The 17,819-nt window shown below is 39.1% G+C and overlaps 1 protein-coding gene across 5 annotated transcripts in view; it reads left to right on the top strand.

Moving 5' to 3' along the window:
- Positions 1 to 17,819, top strand: part of LOC132124164 (collagen alpha-1(XI) chain-like) — a 71,944-nt gene that overhangs the window by 39,004 nt on the left and 15,121 nt on the right. For all 5 annotated transcript variants that reach the window (XM_059535043.1, XM_059535045.1, XM_059535042.1 and 2 more), the window contains 17 exons: positions 69 to 176; positions 341 to 394; positions 1,956 to 2,009; positions 2,613 to 2,657; positions 2,753 to 2,806; positions 2,884 to 2,928; positions 3,441 to 3,494; positions 3,577 to 3,630; positions 3,995 to 4,048; positions 4,334 to 4,441; positions 5,891 to 5,980; positions 10,368 to 10,421; positions 11,975 to 12,082; positions 12,245 to 12,352; positions 13,329 to 13,382; positions 15,366 to 15,419; positions 15,523 to 15,630. In XM_059535043.1, coding sequence (XP_059391026.1) covers positions 69 to 176; positions 341 to 394; positions 1,956 to 2,009; positions 2,613 to 2,657; positions 2,753 to 2,806; positions 2,884 to 2,928; positions 3,441 to 3,494; positions 3,577 to 3,630; positions 3,995 to 4,048; positions 4,334 to 4,441; positions 5,891 to 5,980; positions 10,368 to 10,421; positions 11,975 to 12,082; positions 12,245 to 12,352; positions 13,329 to 13,382; positions 15,366 to 15,419; positions 15,523 to 15,630 — 1,206 coding nt within the window. The remainder of the gene's footprint in view (positions 1 to 68; positions 177 to 340; positions 395 to 1,955; positions 2,010 to 2,612; positions 2,658 to 2,752; positions 2,807 to 2,883; positions 2,929 to 3,440; positions 3,495 to 3,576; positions 3,631 to 3,994; positions 4,049 to 4,333; positions 4,442 to 5,890; positions 5,981 to 10,367; positions 10,422 to 11,974; positions 12,083 to 12,244; positions 12,353 to 13,328; positions 13,383 to 15,365; positions 15,420 to 15,522; positions 15,631 to 17,819) is intronic.

The following is a 17,819-nucleotide window of genomic DNA, read 5'->3' as shown; positions in this document are numbered from 1 at the left end:
ACAGTGTCTATCTTAATGTTATCCCGTGAAAGACTGCACTGATTGGTTGGATTTCTGTGCATGTTTAGGGTGAGCTTGGATTGGCTGGACCCAGAGGTGAGGACGGACCAGAGGGCCCGAAGGGTCGCGCGGGTCCCAACGGTGAATCTGGACCCCTGGGGCCTGCTGGAGAAAAGGTTCACTGCTTGTTAATTACGGATTACCATTATTAGTTGATTACCAATGCATGGGGCATCAGGAAGTGATGCAGGGTTTGTGTTCGGAATATTAATATCAAATGAGATGTTTGTTTGTCCAGAAATGTTCTTGCACTAATGATCCTTGGCTTGTTTTCCATCAGGGCAAACTTGGTGTTCCGGGATTGCCCGGCTATCCAGGACGTCAAGGGCCAAAGGTATGCACTTATATTGAACATGACACCTGTACCTTTATCACGACTGTTTCACTTATGAGCTACACAACAACTTGGCTCATTAGCATGAACTAATGCCCTCCTGAGAATGCATTATGCATGCTGCACCGAGTGAGGCTTTTTTAAAATGAGCAGCTCATGCCAGGATTGTTCCATGTGCTGTTGGGGATGCTGGTCACGCAGGCAGTGAGGAGAAGCCGAAGCACAGATGCCTGTGTCCAACCTCAGCGCCTTTCATCAACAACTGCATCAGCTGTAACAGCAGTACCCAATCTGGCTCAAGCCAGCCCCAAACTAGACCTTAAGTGGCCTTGGAGGTCTGGAGACCTTCTATGACAAATACTGGCATCAATATAGGGTCTCTGAGATTTTAGTTTGCTATGTTGCTCGGTAAATTAATATGGAGTGCGCTTCACAGTTATTTATAATTAGTATTTTTTGTGTCCTAAAACATTCTTAAATAAGATAAATATACATGTGAATTAAAAAGGCATAAGATAATAAAACGCGTTTTCCTTAGAATATTACATTTTTTAAATGAAAATATATTCTTATGAATAAAGCCCAGTCCTAGCGGAGGTGCTGACTCCGGTGGTAAATTTACAGTCTTGTAAATCTGCTTCTATTTAGCAGCATTAATGAACAACAGACAAGTGATGCGATTACAAGCACTTTGACATGCCATCATCTCTGGAATGGATTCAAACAGCCTGCCAACTCTCAAATTATCATGAAGTGCACTTCTGAAGACCAGCCATCACTGTCTGAGTGGTTACTGGCGTCAGAATTGTGGCATTTTTTATAGCGTGTATTGCTTATTCGTCAATGTCTCACCTTTATAGTTTCATAATATGCTTTGTGGTAAATCAAACCTGATTTCTGCAGGACCCAACTCTGAGGCCTGACCTTAAAATGAATGTGTAAAACAATCTATTGATTTTCTTTCTTGAATGCTTATTCCGCTGCCAGGATTGAGGAACGTGGGTAAGCTGTTTTTAATTTACTGCATTGAAAATAAGAGAAAGAGACAGACAAGAGTTGAGAATGAGAGCGTTTAAGACTCATCAGTAGTGAATCTTAATATGTACTCTGTTTGGATGTTTATCTGACTGAGTGGCCATTTGTTTTCGTCCAACGTCTGGACCTCTGTCCTCGGTGGACCCTGTTGTATTTCCACTCTGACAAGCGATCCCTTCCTGATGCTCTCCTGCGCTTAGTCTTGTGCAAACAAAACAAGGACACTGATAATCGAGATCGTCCTTGTTTATCTTGGGATATATCATATGCATTCAAAGTCCATCTTTCAACTGCTGAATTATTCTGAGAAAAAAGCTTGCCAACAAAAGGGACGAAGCAGTCTCACAGCTATTTGAAACGCTACAGTGGAAGTAGCAAAGCCAAAGATGCTAATGCTTACATATTGTAATGGCACGTAAATGTCTGAATCAGTAGGAGAGTCGGGACTCTTGGAGTTCATCCCTCATTAATATGCAGGTCCTGCTGCCTTCTCTTCCTCCCTTAAGTCTTTTTCTTTGATTTGCAGGGTTCGACCGGTTTCTCCGGATTCCCAGGAGCCAACGGAGAGAAAGGAGCCAGGGTGAGATGAATTCTTCCAACCTGCTTTGATTGAAGTGCACGGCGCATTAAAACAAACATATGAAAAGGGCTCATTGATTCCTTTTATGAAAGGATTTGTATGACGACTTTGTACAAAAACACAGACACATAGCACAAAAAGTGCTATGGCTCTGCATACAGTACATCACACTCCTCAAACCCACATGCATGGAAAGGTTCAATTGTGCTGACTAAAGAAAACAAATTGAATATTTCCCTCGAGAGAGTCTTACCAATTAATTCAATGGGAATCGCTCTTACTTGCAAACAAACCTTGGGTTTGTCTGTTCATGGGAAAAATCTGCAACTGTGCCCTAAGCGTTTATGATTATTCTTAATTAAATATCAGGTTAGGTGCTATTTCCACAAGTGTTTAGATCCTGCTCATGAGCAGAGAGCATATTGACAGTTTATGTGTTTGTGTGCTTCTAACACACTATACCTCATCTGAAACAAATATTGCCATTGCCTCATCTTGGCAAAAAGAACGGCAACAACTGCAGTGATTGGATTTGCTTTGTGTAGCTATTGAATTCACCCTCAATTTCCAAACACACTATTTTTTCTTGATTCTTTTCAAAAGGGAGTGGCAGGGAAATCTGGTCCAAGAGGTCAAAGAGGTCCGACGGTATGTACTGTACTGCTTCAGCACTTCCATTGTTATTTAATTTTGCTGAATTGAATTATGCAAGTCAAAAAGTCTTAAATATCCTGAATTTTTAGGGTCCCCGTGGTGCACGCGGTGTCAGGGGCCCAACAGGAAAGCCAGGCCCTAAGGTACTGCTTTTTCAGGCTTTGTTTTTTTTTCAGTCACTTGCACAGTCCTTATGCTTCTCTCTCTCATTTTCCAACAGGGCACAGCGGGCAACGATGGTCCACCTGGCCCACCTGGTGAGAGAGTAAGTGTCACCCACAATGAATTGCAGCAAACATTTTTATCCCATCATTCCATCTCCAGTGAGATGGTGTACAGTGCTCAGAGAGGGTGCTTTAGCAGGAAGCGCAGAGAGGATTAGCTCAGCATGTGGGTGTTCTCCAGATAAGAGGACTTACCACCAAACCTGTGTTTCCGTCTGGAAGCTATTATAGATTTATGAAGATCTCTTGAGCATTAGACCACTGGAAGGCTGTTGTCCAAGGCTCACATCTCTGGAAATCTGATGTTGCACCGTTTATATCTACCAAGAAATCCTGTTCTCATTTTGTCCTCTATTTTTCAATGTTTTCCTGTTTATTTATTCTGTTTCTCGGTTGGAATCTGAAAGGCTTTTAAGCATTTCGGAAGCCTGTCGACTGTTCTTACATTTCTGATATTGCATTTCTTTAAACCATCTGCACTGCTTTGTTGTCGTATTTTTAAGTAATACAACAGACTTCTAACCAAATAAATCTATTTTCCTGTGTTTTTCAGGGACCTCAAGGGCCCCAGGGTTCCGTTGGTTTCCCTGGACCGAAGGGCCCCCCTGTAAGTATTTGTTTATCTATACTGTTTTAAATGCTGAAAAATGTGCCATTTACAGTATATTTCACTTTGTGCTGTGTTTTAGGGACCACCAGGAAAGGATGGGTTGCCCGGTCACCCTGGCCAGCGGGGAGAAACTGTAAGTGTTTCTGATCACTCACACTTATAGATCACCCAAATAGGCCAAGCGATAACCTATAGCAGACATTACTGATCAGTTATGGGAAGAGAGCGTGTCCATGGACTGAATGAGCCTCTGAGTTATGTGTAAATCTGAAGGAGTTATGGAGGTTATGTCTGATCTAGGCAGAAGATTTATTAATAATGACATGGCCCAGTAGGAGATGCTTGTTTATCACATTTAAGGGCAATAAACTTAGTGTGAAGTATCGCAGCTACATTTTGCCTGGGAAATTGTGTCATATAAAATCTATTTTTACTTGATGGTCCACTAGTAGATGATTTTCAGGCAGTATTTGATGTGATTGATTGATGTTTCCTAGGGTTTCCAAGGCAAAACTGGCCCACCAGGACCTGGAGGAGTTGTTGGACCACAGGTAGGTTTTTATGTTTTTGCATTTATAAAATTCAAAAACCTTTGACCTGACCATGTTTTGTTTAAGTGTTATCTAACATTATCAAGGTGAATTTGTTTTGACACAGTTTAACTCTGAATTCTTGTCATATTTTATTGCCATTTTCTAAACTATAATGAATAAACTGTGATAATGTATGACATGTTTAAGGTGTCTAAATAAATTGGTTTGATTTTGTTATATAGTTTAGATAAGCAAAAGGATTTGCCTGTTAATCTCACAAATGTGTCTGTAATGGCTTAAAAGGGTCCAACAGGAGAAACCGGCCCTAATGGTGAGAGAGGACATCCTGGACCCCCTGGTCCCCCCGGAGAGCAAGGTCTCCCAGGTGCTGGTGGAAAAGAAGGTGCAAAGGTGAATAACGTCCATGTTTACATGACTTTCAGCCAGATAGAATATATGGAGGGCAAATATAAACAGAAATAATTGATTGCCTTGTTAGCAATATTTAAGCTTAAATTCTAACCTTTCTTATTGGAAAACGAAAAACAAAGTTCCTAGAAGACAAGTTCAAACAGAACTAAAAATGATTTATGACCCCAAATAATTAATTTTTTTAAGAAAAAAGAGCAAATGGAAATCAGTTTGATGACCAACAACTCGTCCTTTCCAAGTGTGTCCAAGATTTCCAGATCTATAGCATCCATACTGAAAATTGCTGAATTACCTTTCTAAATGAAGTCTAAATTGTTAATAGACATGGCTTTTAAAAGCTGAAATGAATTTCTGTGAGTGTCCAACCTTCCTGTCTCAGTTTCAATCTCTGCCACTTCTAAACGGAGACACTTTAATCAGCTTGATCGGCCCACTTCAGACATGCTGTCAGACGTGAGTGAACACCCCGGAGGCAGAGTGTGATGCCCCAGTCTGAGTGGTCAAAATCACAGTCTTTCTACAGACATTTTCCTGATTTCGCTCATTAGTTTCCTATTTTTATTAGCGGAATATAACACTTTCAATGGTCCAATCAAAATGCAGAGACACTAAGGTCAAGTGTAGGTTTTTCAAAAGGCTAAAACAGTGTTAAGCTTTCAAGCTATTTTTAATCTCAAAATTCACTCTTGAGCCCCTCGGGCAGGCCTGTCTGATTGCAGTTTACTCTTCGAAGGCACTTGTTGGGCCCTCAAGAAGACACTTTAGGATTCTTACATAATACTTGTTTTAGGCAGGCTTGATTTTAATTGTGCTGAAAAATGAACACATCAGTCAACACATCAGAGCTAAAACTTTGTTAACAACAATTAGCTACCAATAATATGCAATCATTTAGTCATTTGTGCTGTTTTCACAGTATGTTTTATTAAATTGCAGACTTGGTAAGCATAAGATCCATTAACATTAAAAAAAATATATCCGACGCCAAAGTTTTGAATGGTAGTGTACAAAATGTGGTCTTTCATTTGCAATTAGCATTATTAACATAAGGTGGACATGTTATTGAATGTGTCTATTCCAGCTTGATTCCCCCAAAAATTTGAGCTTAAAACTTTGTCTTGGTCCTGCAAATTTTAGCTTCTTTTGTCAGACCAATGTAATGGATGGATTGTTCGATATCTGTTTGAAAACACGTTTCATTATAAAGAATTTACACACTGCAGTTTTAATTATGCTGTGGAGACAGAAATATTAATTGAATGGACCTGCCAGCGCTAGCGACGGTGGATTTGAAGCTAGCAATAATTCAGGATCATTTCATCAGTTCAGAGCTCATTAGCATCAGCTGAGAATTCATTTAGCATCATTTTTCTGTTCATTATATATGAAGTTCAATAAATTATTCAATTGCCAACTGTCTGTCCACAGGGAGATCCAGGTCCTTCGGGCAGTCCAGGAAAAGACGGTCCTCCAGGACTGAGAGGGTTCCCAGGAGAAAGAGGTCTTCCTGGAGTGACAGTAAGATCATGCTCCCATCACGAATAAATCACTGCAATAAATCCTCCTAATCTTAGAGGTAGACTTGGAGTGAGACAGCAGCCCTGGCTTATTACTATGGAGGATTTATTTGGTCAGATTATAAACTAAAAGTCTAAAACTAAAAGCCTTAAACCAAATCTAAAAATCTAAATTTGAAACTTAAAGTCCAAGTTGAAAATTAATTTGGTATTTAGGATTGGGCATTTGGTATTTAGGATAGGGCATTTTGTATTTAGGATTGGGCATTTTCTATTTAGGGTTGGGCATTTGGTCATTTAGCCATTTAGGATTTAGGATTGGGCATTTGGGGATTTAGGATTGGGAATTTGGGTATTTAGGATTGGGCATTTAATCATTTAGCCATTTAGGATTGAGGATTGGAGATTTGGGGATTTAGGATTGGGCATTTGAGGATTGAGGAGTGTATGCAAATTAGGAGGCGTGGCCCAAATACTGGAGGCTGGGTTTAAAATGGCTGGGGCGCAGAGGCACCTTATGGACAGCAGAGGGAGCTCCCAGTGCTAAGGAGCACACTGTAATGAAAGCAATGTAATTGTAATGTAATTCTGTTTCTGTAATGAAACAGAGCGAGTGAGCGGCTTGAGCGAGGACTGTGTGGTAACTTCAACTTAATGACAGCTTTGTAACATTTGTGGCCTCAAACACAAAGTCACCAGTGAAAGGAGGGCTATCGGTCTGACGACGTGAAAGCAGTAGACAGTGCAGCAGGTAAGATGCTAACATTAGCTACTAGTTATATAAGCTGATATTGCTAACATGCTTTAGTAGGGTATTATTATATTGGGAAATGCTGTTTTGTTTTTTTAAACTGCGGTTTACCCCTCTGACATTAGTAGATACACTCCTTTCACATTGGCACTAGATGGTCTTGTTTCTGATTTTTTTAATTTTTTTTTGCTATATAGCCTATATATATATTATAAAGATTGTGAGAGAAAAGAAATTAGGCTTGTTTGACTTGAACCGGCGCTGCACACTGCAAGACTGATCGGTTTATGACATCAAAGTACTGCGAGAGCGATTCAAAAGCATAAGGAGCGTTTACTTTATTTGATGTCATATGTCGTGTGTGTATGTATATATGTATATGTATACACTCACCTAAAGGATTATTAGGAACACCTGTTCAATTTCTCATTAATGCAATTATCTAATCAACTAATCACATGGCAGTTACCTCAATGCATTTAGGGGTGTGGTCCTGGTCAAGACAATCTCCTGAACTCCAAACTGAATGTCAGAATGGGAAAAAAAGGTGATTTAAGCAATTTTGAACATGGCATGGTTGTTGGTGCCAGACGGGCCGGTCTGAGTATATACATACACACACGACATATGACATCAAAGAGAGTAGACGCTCCTTATGCTTTTGAATCGCTAATGAGTACTTTGATTTTAATAAACCGATCAGTCTTGCAGTGTGCACCACCGGTTCAAGTCGAACAAGCCTAATTTCTTTTCTCTCACAAAAAAAAAAAAAAAAAACAGAAACAAGACCATCTAGTGGCAATGTGAAAGGTGTATCTACTAATGTCAGAGGGGTTAACAGTTTATAAAAACAAAACAGCATGTCCCAATATAATAATACCCTACTAAAGCATGTTAGCAATTTCAGCTTATATAACTAGTAGCTAATGTTAGCATCTTACCTGCTGCACTGTCTGCTGCTTTCTCGTCATCAGACCGATAGCCCTGCTTTCACTGGTGACTTTGTGTTTGAGGCCACAAATGTTACAAAGCTGTCATTAAGTTGAAGTTACCACACAGTCCTCGCTCAAGCCGCTCACTCGCTCTGTTTCATTACAGAAACAGAATTACATTACAATTACATTACTTTCATTACAGTGTGCTCCTTAGCACTGGGAGCTCCCTCTGCTGTCCATACGGTGCCTCTGCGCCCCAGCCATTTCAAACCCAGCCTCCAGTATTTGGGCCACACCTCCTAATTTGCATACACTCCTCAATCCTCAATCCTCAAATGCCCAATCCTAAATCCCCAATCCTCAATCCTAAATGGCTAAATGATTAAATGCCCAATCCTAAATACCCAAATTCCCAATCCTAAATCCCCAAATGCCCAATCCTAAATCCAAAATGGCTAAATAACCAAATGCCCAACCATAAATAGAAAATGCCCAATCCTTAATACAAAATGCCCTATTCTAAATACCAAATGCCCAATCCTAAATACAAAATGCCCTATCCTAAATACCAAATGCCCAATCCTAAATACCAAATTAATTTTCAACTTGGACTTTAAGTTTCAAATTTAGATTTTTAGATTTGGTTTAAGGCTTTTAGTTTTAGACTTTTAGTTTATAATCCGGCCAAATAAATTCTCCATATATTACATCCACAGAATTGGACTTCAATACACTCTATGAAGACTTTAATAAGGTGTATAACCTCCAAAAAAGTTAACTTTGGATTGTTTAATGCAGCTGGGTTGTTGTCTTTTGCATGTATTATCTGGCCAGAGAATGATTTCATTGGAAATGTTGGCAATTCGATTTTGGGACACAATGTTATTTGTTCATTGTTGATGTCTGATCTCAAGGTCAGTGGCAGAGACTGGCTCTCCATGCTCTGCCCCTGATTGTTTTCTTCTGGGGCGATTTTTTTTCTCTCTCTCTCTCTCTTAGGACAGCAACAGTCCTTACTGAGACCACCGTGTGTGTCTGCCCTTTAGAGAGGCAATCTCAAGCCCTCACTCACAAAACACAACAGCACCTCCATGAGCCCTGAAACACATACACACACACACACACACACACACACACACACACACACACACAGAGAGAGAGATGCACCTACAAGGATGTTCATGAAGCATACACAACTACATAGTATTTTCTATTAGTTTCATATTAGTTTAAAAGTGTAGTTTATAGAACCAAAAGTTAATTTACATGGATTCACAAATTTCTTTACATACACACACACGCTTGAGAGCTTTTGTCAGTGCTTTGATCTTTACTGTTCCCCAGTTGACATCTGTCTTGTGAGAGAAAAAGAGGCCAGTAAATATAAATCATTTAAAAACCCAGTATGTTATTTTTTTTAGTCTTTTTTTTTTCAATAAAAATAAAAATAAAAATGGGTCCATACAACTTGTACACTATTTCAAGTGAGGAACAGACTAAAGTTAGTCATAATCTACTTGTGTGACAACTCTTGAACCAAATATGGCGTACATGGTACAGGTTGGATGTCAATAACATCAAACATCATTGGCATGACTTCAGAAGATGGAGACTTTGGAATAAAGAAAACATTTGGACATATGCACTGTGTTTATAGTGCTTTTTTTACTTTTTGGGACTTGACAGCAAATCTATGCAAAGATTCTTTCAAAATCAAAGTTTTCAGCAACATAAGAGTATTTTCATTTTTTGGTTAGCTATTCCCTTTAAGAAAAAGCTTCAAATACTGTTGGTGAAATCTGAGAGCTGCATGAGATCGGCATATCTGTATATATTTATGAAATTGCAGAATAGAAGTTCACAGGAATTCATTAGAGCATTATCCTTTCATGATTTTGTATTTCCCACAGTGTTCCAGGTAATATTTAAAGCAGTTAAATTTATGAGCAAGAAAAAGAGCAGAAATATAGTCATTATGATCCTTGACTCAAAATAATAATTCATCTAAATAGGAGTTTTGCCATTTCAAAAATCACTGACCCTCACATTGTTTCTTTCTTTTATGTAATATCTAAGGAGAATTTTTCTGATGTTTGCTACTGATGTTTCGCAACTTTCTAAACAAAGGCATACAGTGACCAAGCTCCAAAAAGCACAAGACCCAATGGGATTTGTGTGCTTTATACCAATATTTCTAAACCCATATGATAGCTTTGTTTTAAAATCAGTCTGATATTTAAGCTATAGTTCTTAAATCTCTTTCACGCTTCCATAGATTCAAACTTAGCATAAGAGATGCCTAAAACTAGGTTTCATGTCAATAATGAAGGCAAACACTATTGGTTTTCGTACATCTTGACTGGTCACAACACATGTAAGTACTGAAGTTTGAAAAAGCACAACTACAAGCACTTTCGGTGTGGATTCTCAAAAGCTTTCAATGTGAAATCTGCATTATGTTTCGGTCATATTGTGTGGTAGATGTATTATCTCAGTTATGAGCTACAGACAGATTTGTTTCCTCAGGCCAGGTGCACTTAAACCTACAGTACATGTTTATATCTGGTTTGGAGCATCAATAGATGACATGCTGGATAATGCTCAAGAAAAAATATCTAATGCTGAGACTTTGATATGAACCTTCTTGTTAGGCCTGTTTACTCATTCATATTTTGTTCTTCTTTCTCTTTTGCTCTCTGCAGGGTCCATCTGGTTTGAAAGGAGCCGAGGGCCCTCAGGGCCCCCCTGGTCCTGTTGTAAGTACTCTTTTTCCATGGTTTCCCATCATTCAGTGTGAGTAGCTTATTCTCCAAAAGCAACATTCAATATTTAGGAATCTTTGAGAGGGTTGAGGGAGTGGTCAGGAGGATCTAAGGCTCAAAAACACAATAAGGATTTTAAAAGTGTTCTTTGCTACAGAACACATGCACAAACAAAGAAGAGTACACCGCTGATTAATACTCTCAATAAATGAGAGATACTGAACCAGACAGTTGGATCAATGTCTCTCAAAATACCTCATGCAGTGGCATTAGTTAACACTAGAGGGTGTGATGTTGACCACCAGAGTGTCTCGAGATAAATTAACAGCACCAGTTTGTAATTACCTCCTCTTGGCATTTTATACCATAGCTGTTTCATTAGATTTTATGTGACGGTCATGGCGTTGAATGTCCTCAAGAGTTTCTCGAATTAAAACCACATTCTTTTCTTTACCGATTCATTTCTCTTAAGGAAACAAAAAGATAAGTATTGTCACCCTATAATTGCTCTTTTTCAGGCCTTGACAGTGCACTGCCAGATTAGAATGGATGGATGAAAAGTCATTGAGGAGTTTTAAATTCAGCTGTGTCAGTCCGATAAAGGATACATTTGCATTTGTATGAAGATGCAGGGGTCTACAAATTAAACCACGTTTAGAAAGAGAGATAAGAAGTCTAAGGGCATGTTCGCCCACTAAGAGTAGATTTGTCGCCCAACAGAAAGTTTTTTGTTCTTTCCCCTCTTAGCTGTCGCTGTGCCGTTCTGATTGTATAATTCTCTCCCCACTCTTGTACGGAAGCTTGTTGCACTTGTTAGTTGCAATGCATTGCACAGGTTGTTTGAGCAATTTCATCCTAATTTGCTGAAGACCTTCTGTATTGTCCCAGTGCAATGACTTAATTAGCGGTGTTTGCAAAGGCAAAGATCACTATCAGTAACTGTCCAGCATTGTTTGTGCCACAGACATATGATACTACAAATGTATTGGCTTGTTGAGGTAAGTTGTAGGACTTATGATTTTTAAATGGATACTAAATCCCATAGCTTTGCATTTAGAAAATGCAGAACACAGTATAAAAAAAGTGGGTATACAGTATAAGGAAGAACATGTGCAATCACACATTCCATTTTAAGCTTAGGAGCCGAGACAGTGGTACAACAATTATGTTGACGGGACATAACGTCTCCGTTCCCTCCTCCAAGGAACCAGGGTTAAATACGTAACCTTTACAAAGAGCTAGCTTTCTATGTTTCTATGGAGTTATTTATGCAGTCGACAGAAGAAACAGTCTGGAAATTGTCTGAAATGTCTTGATTTTTGGGGTTAGAGCAGAATCATTCATAAGCAAAAGCTCCTCATTTGGATTTTCAGCACTAACGTTTTGGAGAAACCAGTTTAATCCTTTATAGATGACTAATACATGAGGTACGCTAGATTTTTAGAAGCATATTAATGTAGTATATGCTTCAGTAATCAGACTTGTATAGCATGTACATGTCTATGGAGTATCTAAATGTCAAATATGTTAAATCACCCTTTTCACAGGGTTCCCCTGGTGAGAGAGGAGCAGCAGGACCTGCTGGCCCCATTGGGTTGTCTGGACGTACTGGACCTCAGGGACCCCCGGGACCTGCTGGAGAGAAGGGTTCACCGGTAATTATACTGATTAGATACAATGATAATCAGTTTGTGTTTCTCATATTACATAAGACATTTATGAGTGACGGTGAATAGTTTAAGGTTTCTTACAGCATAGTAACCACATAGCATCCACCTTAGCACTATTTATATCTTTTATCACATGTCTTTGTTCAGGGAGAGAGAGGTCCTCCAGGTCCAGCCGGTCGGGATGGAGTACAAGGTCCAGTTGGTCTGCCAGGGCCAGCAGGACCTCAGGGTCCACCTGGAGAAGATGGTGACAAGGTTAATTGCAATTTTGATTAATGTTAATACATTTAGACAGTAGAGAGGGGACACATTACATTACCAAAACTAGATGATACATTAATACAATGCTTCTCTTGATGTGTCAGTTAAAACAGAACATTCAAAGCCACCACTGCAGGACTGTAATGGATTGCACTTTATCTTAACTTTCATACTGATTAAATAGAAGTTTTCCATCATCACTTCTAAACCTTCATTGCACCACGAAAAATCAAGTCAAGTAAAATGAGTCAAATGAAATAGCTTTCAGAGAATGTATCTATCTTATCCTACTGGCAAACAGTTTTTAAACATATTTTTTCCTTTTAAAAAACTATTTGCCAGTGAGGTATGAAAGAAAAATACATTTAGTTCAAGAAAAGTCTTGTGTTGTGTGTCGAGTATTTATTTTATTTTTTTGTTTGTTTTAAAGATTTTTTTTAAATATTCTACTAGAAAACAAGAAAATTATTTCTCTCCTATCACTCTAGTATATCTCACATCTCTTCCCAGAATTCCTCGCCCTCACTTTTTGGACAGCGATCATTCTTCATCATCACAAACACACACACTGCACAGCCGTCTGAAACGCATGCCTATCTCTCAGTCGCTCTCCCCTGCCGCCAATCCATCATCATCAGCAGCAAAGGCAGACTATAATCAAATTAGCGCAGGGTACCATAAACGCTGTCTCTCCATAGGTATCCTCTAACAAGCTTCATGGGTTTACGTGCCAAGAATATGTTGTAGAAATGCTTTATCTGGCCATGTCTGTTTTTTCAGAGGCAATGTTTATGATTTCATTTACAGTAAAACTTCATGCAGGTCGAAGGCATATCTTTTACTGCACAGTAAACAGTTTACTTTAACATAGAGTTTCTTTCAGTTATATTCACCAGTCTGTGATTTATGCATTTTATAGTTTTAGAAAGGTAAAATGGATTTTGCATGACTGACTTTAAAACTCTTGCAGGGAGAGGTGGGCGAACCAGGCCAGAAGGGAAGCAAAGCTGACAAAGGTGAACAGGTGAGTAAATTTTTTTTTTTTAAGAGTTCTTCTAATGATAAAAAAAAGACATTCAATATACTTATTTTGTGTTGTCCTTGCTGGTTGCATGCAACAACAAACATACAGCACAAGCAGTAGTCTGATTCACAAATTAATGAGTTATACAAACCAGCAGGGTGCGATTTGCTGGGGGGGATGCGTGGGATTTCCCCCTTTCTGGTCAATGTATCCCTGCCTCTGCTTAATAATTTTTCTCCCCGGTGGGGATAAATTTACCCCCTCCTCAAAGTGATCAGTGCTACTACACTAGTGGCGAGACGGATCACAAAACTTATCACGGATCCGTGGTTTGATTAAATTCAATTTTATTTTAAAATGTGCTACTTTGGCTGGCTCTGATATAGCTGCCGTGCACGCACGCAACCTCAAGGGGGAAAGGGTTTCATATTTTTTTGAAGCACCCCTGGGCGCCGCCATTGGCTAGCGGACCCCCACCTGCTGTTAGCATTCCATTGACTCCCATTCATTTTGTCGTCACTTTGACAGCGAATAACTTTACATCTGAGGCGTTTAAAGACTCCATTTGTCCATTAATTATTTCTAAAGAAACACGAAAATGTATAAAAGGCTCCATTACCTTGTATCTTACGTTATGGCCCCGTAGAAGCAGTTTTTGTAAAAAATAGGCTAACAATTGCGTCATAACCAGCGACTCTCTGTCGCACAGTAGAGAAATTACCATATGGACAGGAGGAGAAGCTCGCAGGCAATCTTTTACTGTCTATGAGGCAATCGGGGGGACGTGGAGGCATAAAGTCAAGGGAGATAATTAATCAGAATACTTACCAGAATTTGCTCCTGTTCAAGCTCGCCTTTTCTGGAAGATTCGGTGGGTGATTCAGATTTCTCTTGGCACAGCGATTAGAAGACTTACAGGTTGCTCACGTGACATCTACGTCATCAAGCTCAGTTTGAGTCTGCGCAGTACGCCCGACCCCCAGGAAGTGCGTGCTTCTAATTGACTTCATTTTTCTCCGTTGAATCCAACGGGGTCGCTGTGTCCATTTATTTTACTGTCTATGGCAGCCTCTCTGTATTCATCACTCTGCAGACTTGCTCAATGTCCGGCCCACGGCGCTATCTGATTGGTTACACCTCACAAGTAATAGCCTATCAACACTTTCGAGATGGTTGAAGCCAGTCCGCTGGGCAGTGGAGTTGCTAACTTGGCGTCTTCTTGGACAATCATTATTTAGTCTCTGAGACTCTCTGGTGCTTCTGCACGAGCGCGAGGTCTCTTTTTCCCATCCCAACCCTGTCTCTCTGCATCTGCTGTGTTCAGCGAGTGCAGAGAGGAGCAGTATTTCAGTAAAAAAAAAGATATTCTGTTGCTTCTAACTCTATTTTACAAGCAAGTATAGCCGACATCAGTCACAGCACAACCACTGACTTTATCGTATGTGTATTTGATTTACTTAGTGCAGATTAATGTTTGAGAGCTGGTTATGTAGTCTTAATGGACCGCGTTTTAGTCATTATAATACTCATTCCGTTGAACAGAAACATTAAAATATAGTAATAAAAACTGTTTTATTGAGAATTTAATTAAATGGCTAAATTAAATTGCAGTATGTGAGCATAGGGAGGCAATACAATACGACGCACTTACGTCATAAATTTGCTAACTAGCGCATGACGTCATCTAGTTCATGTTCTCATGATTTATTTTTATGAATTAAAATATTTCAAAACACCCCCCCCCCCCCCCGTTTTTTTTTTTTCACAAATCGCACCCTGCAAACCAGTTCAGAAATCAGTCCAGTCAGTCCATGCTATGTCTAACTCGAAATTACCTAGCTAAAAGGAATTATTCAAGCAAAAGTGCTAGAAGTGTCAGCAGTTGAATGATTGAGAATACAAAGTGGTTGAATTCCAGTGGATTCCCATCTCTTAGTACAACTCTGTTGTTCTGATCACCTTCTTCATTGCATTGTCCACTAGGGTCCACCAGGTCCACCCGGTCTTCAGGGACCTATGGGAGCTCCTGGACCTGCTGTACGTCTTGACTACACATCCAGAATCATCTCATCAATTATTTCTGTCATTTTGAATTGCATAAAATGCATTGCAACTCTGATTTACAGTATGACTATTTCAGGGAGCTGATGGTGAACCGGGTCCTCGTGGACAACAGGGTATGTTTGGACAGAAGGGAGATGAAGGATCCCGTGGCTTTCCTGGACCTCCTGGTCCCATTGGTCTGCAGGTGAGTGCCAACGACGGCCAAAATATAAGCTAACATTTTTATTTTGTGTAGAACTGAGTTCCCAGTCCCATGGTAACTCAGACTAATGCTGCACAAACAACATTAACTGGTGGCCCTGGGCTGTAGATGCACTGGGAGGTGTTTGAGATGTGAATTGATTTCCTTTTGATTCCCCCTCTGCTGGAATCGCTCTGTGAATAAGTACAGACTCAGAACAGACATGCACGAGCAGCTGGGTCCATTGCATTAACAATTTCAGGTTTGGTTTGCTGGTGGTATAATAGCTGCAGTTTAATTATTATATTTTTGCAATCAGATATATTAAAACATATGTATTTATTTTCCATTATTGACTTTAAAATCTAACATTAAATAATCTGGCTTTATTCATACCTATTAGGCTATAAAAAATATTGCATATTATGTTGGCGCAGATAGCCTTGTGGGCAGTGCGCTAGCATACAGCACGCTTCGAGCATCCTAACCTTTAGTCTTTCCTGATCCCACCCCACTCTCTCTCTCACTATCCTGTCAACGTACTGTCACAATAAAGGCTATAAAATGCCAAAAAATAAATCTTTAAAATATTGCATATTACTCCACAGCTTCACCATTTTTGCCTCATGTGCAGTTTTGCATATATTTTGTGTTAAACTCATATATACAGTAACATTCTGTAAAATTATTTTATTAAAATACAGTAATATTATTATAATTTAAAATAAATGTATTCTCTTTTAATATATTTTAAAATATAATTTATTCATGTGATAGCAAAGCTGAATTTAAACTATTTTATTATAATTATAAAATTATTGTAAAAAAAATATATTTTAATAATTTTTTTTATTTAATTTTTAATTTAATTAAATTTAATTTATTTGATTTATTTTAGTGTTAGTAAATATAGTTTAGTTGCCATGTTGTGTACCATACAAATCGGCATTCATATCAGGTTTGACTGGTAAACACTGTATTTGTAGAAGACTTATATTAATCATCTTATCTCTCCTTTAATTTGATCATATTATGATTGGAAGCCTCAAGGTTCTGCCATTTCTCTATCCATCAATTAGCGGATTCCTCTGAAGGAGAGTCATCACTGTAATGGAGTAGCATCGACTGCTCCTGTAGTCCTCTAATGCCACCAAATCTCGGAGCCATCTGATTCAATTGAGTTTTAATTGGGCGTAATGCACTTCCAGTTGGATTTTATTAATTGCATTTAGTGACCCGGTCCAATAGACATTAGAGCAGTGCACACACACCCTTAAGGGCTTTAACGGGTATTTATGTTAATGGTCTTTGAATAATGGCTTCTGCCTGATGTGATCACTTACCAGAGCGAGAAACAGTCAGTGAGAATGTGTTGGTCTGCCAAGTCTGCAGGGCATGTGGGTATTGGGCGAGTAAATATCAGACAAAATTAGACTTTAGATGTCCTCACTCCTGACATGTCACAGCTAACGAAGAAACACCTTTGATTGAGCAGCCCCTGAAGTCAAAGCAATTAGGGAGTAAATGTCATGGATCAAACATGCATGATCCCGGGGTCACATGTCTAGCTTGTTTATTCATCTGCACAGATGTGTTTTACCCGAGGTCTCTGATGATTAAGTGTTTTGCACTTCCTTAAAACACAAATGCTTCCCTGGTTACGCTCACTGATTGATGTTTCACCTTTTCTAGTGGGTAAAACATTTAATTAGCCATTAATTAAGCTGAAAAACACCATTAATTTTTCAGCTAGCCCCTTATCAGAGAGCAGCATCAAATACAATGTTGCTGCACACTGCTGCCCGTCTAACTTCTTTTTGGTGGCCCATTTATTACCACAATGTTCTGGATTTAAAATGTTTCTCTTAAATCCTAGGGAGTAATAGTGGTTTGATAGGGGACGTGTCCTTCCCCAAATGTTCAAATGAAACTTGTGATAACTTTCTGTGCTGGATAAAATACCTTTTATATTCTTCTTAATGTTAAATGTCCTCTATGTTTTTCACCCCTCGCTATTTGCCACCTTTGAAAAGGTGACAAACAATATAGTGTTCACATTGAACATGAGCTAAAAATCTAACAAAGGATATTAGCTGCTTTCTTAGATTTCAAGATGACAGTGAAACTCAATAAACACTCCCGCATTCCGCCTCTGCCTCTTCCATTTGCCATATGGTCCTTTTGGCTTTCTC

Source organism: Carassius carassius, chromosome 42 (genome assembly GCF_963082965.1).
Source record: "Carassius carassius chromosome 42, fCarCar2.1, whole genome shotgun sequence".
Classification (NCBI taxonomy): domain Eukaryota; kingdom Metazoa; phylum Chordata; class Actinopteri; order Cypriniformes; family Cyprinidae; genus Carassius; species Carassius carassius.
This window is presented reverse-complemented; position numbering and strand designations above follow the sequence as displayed.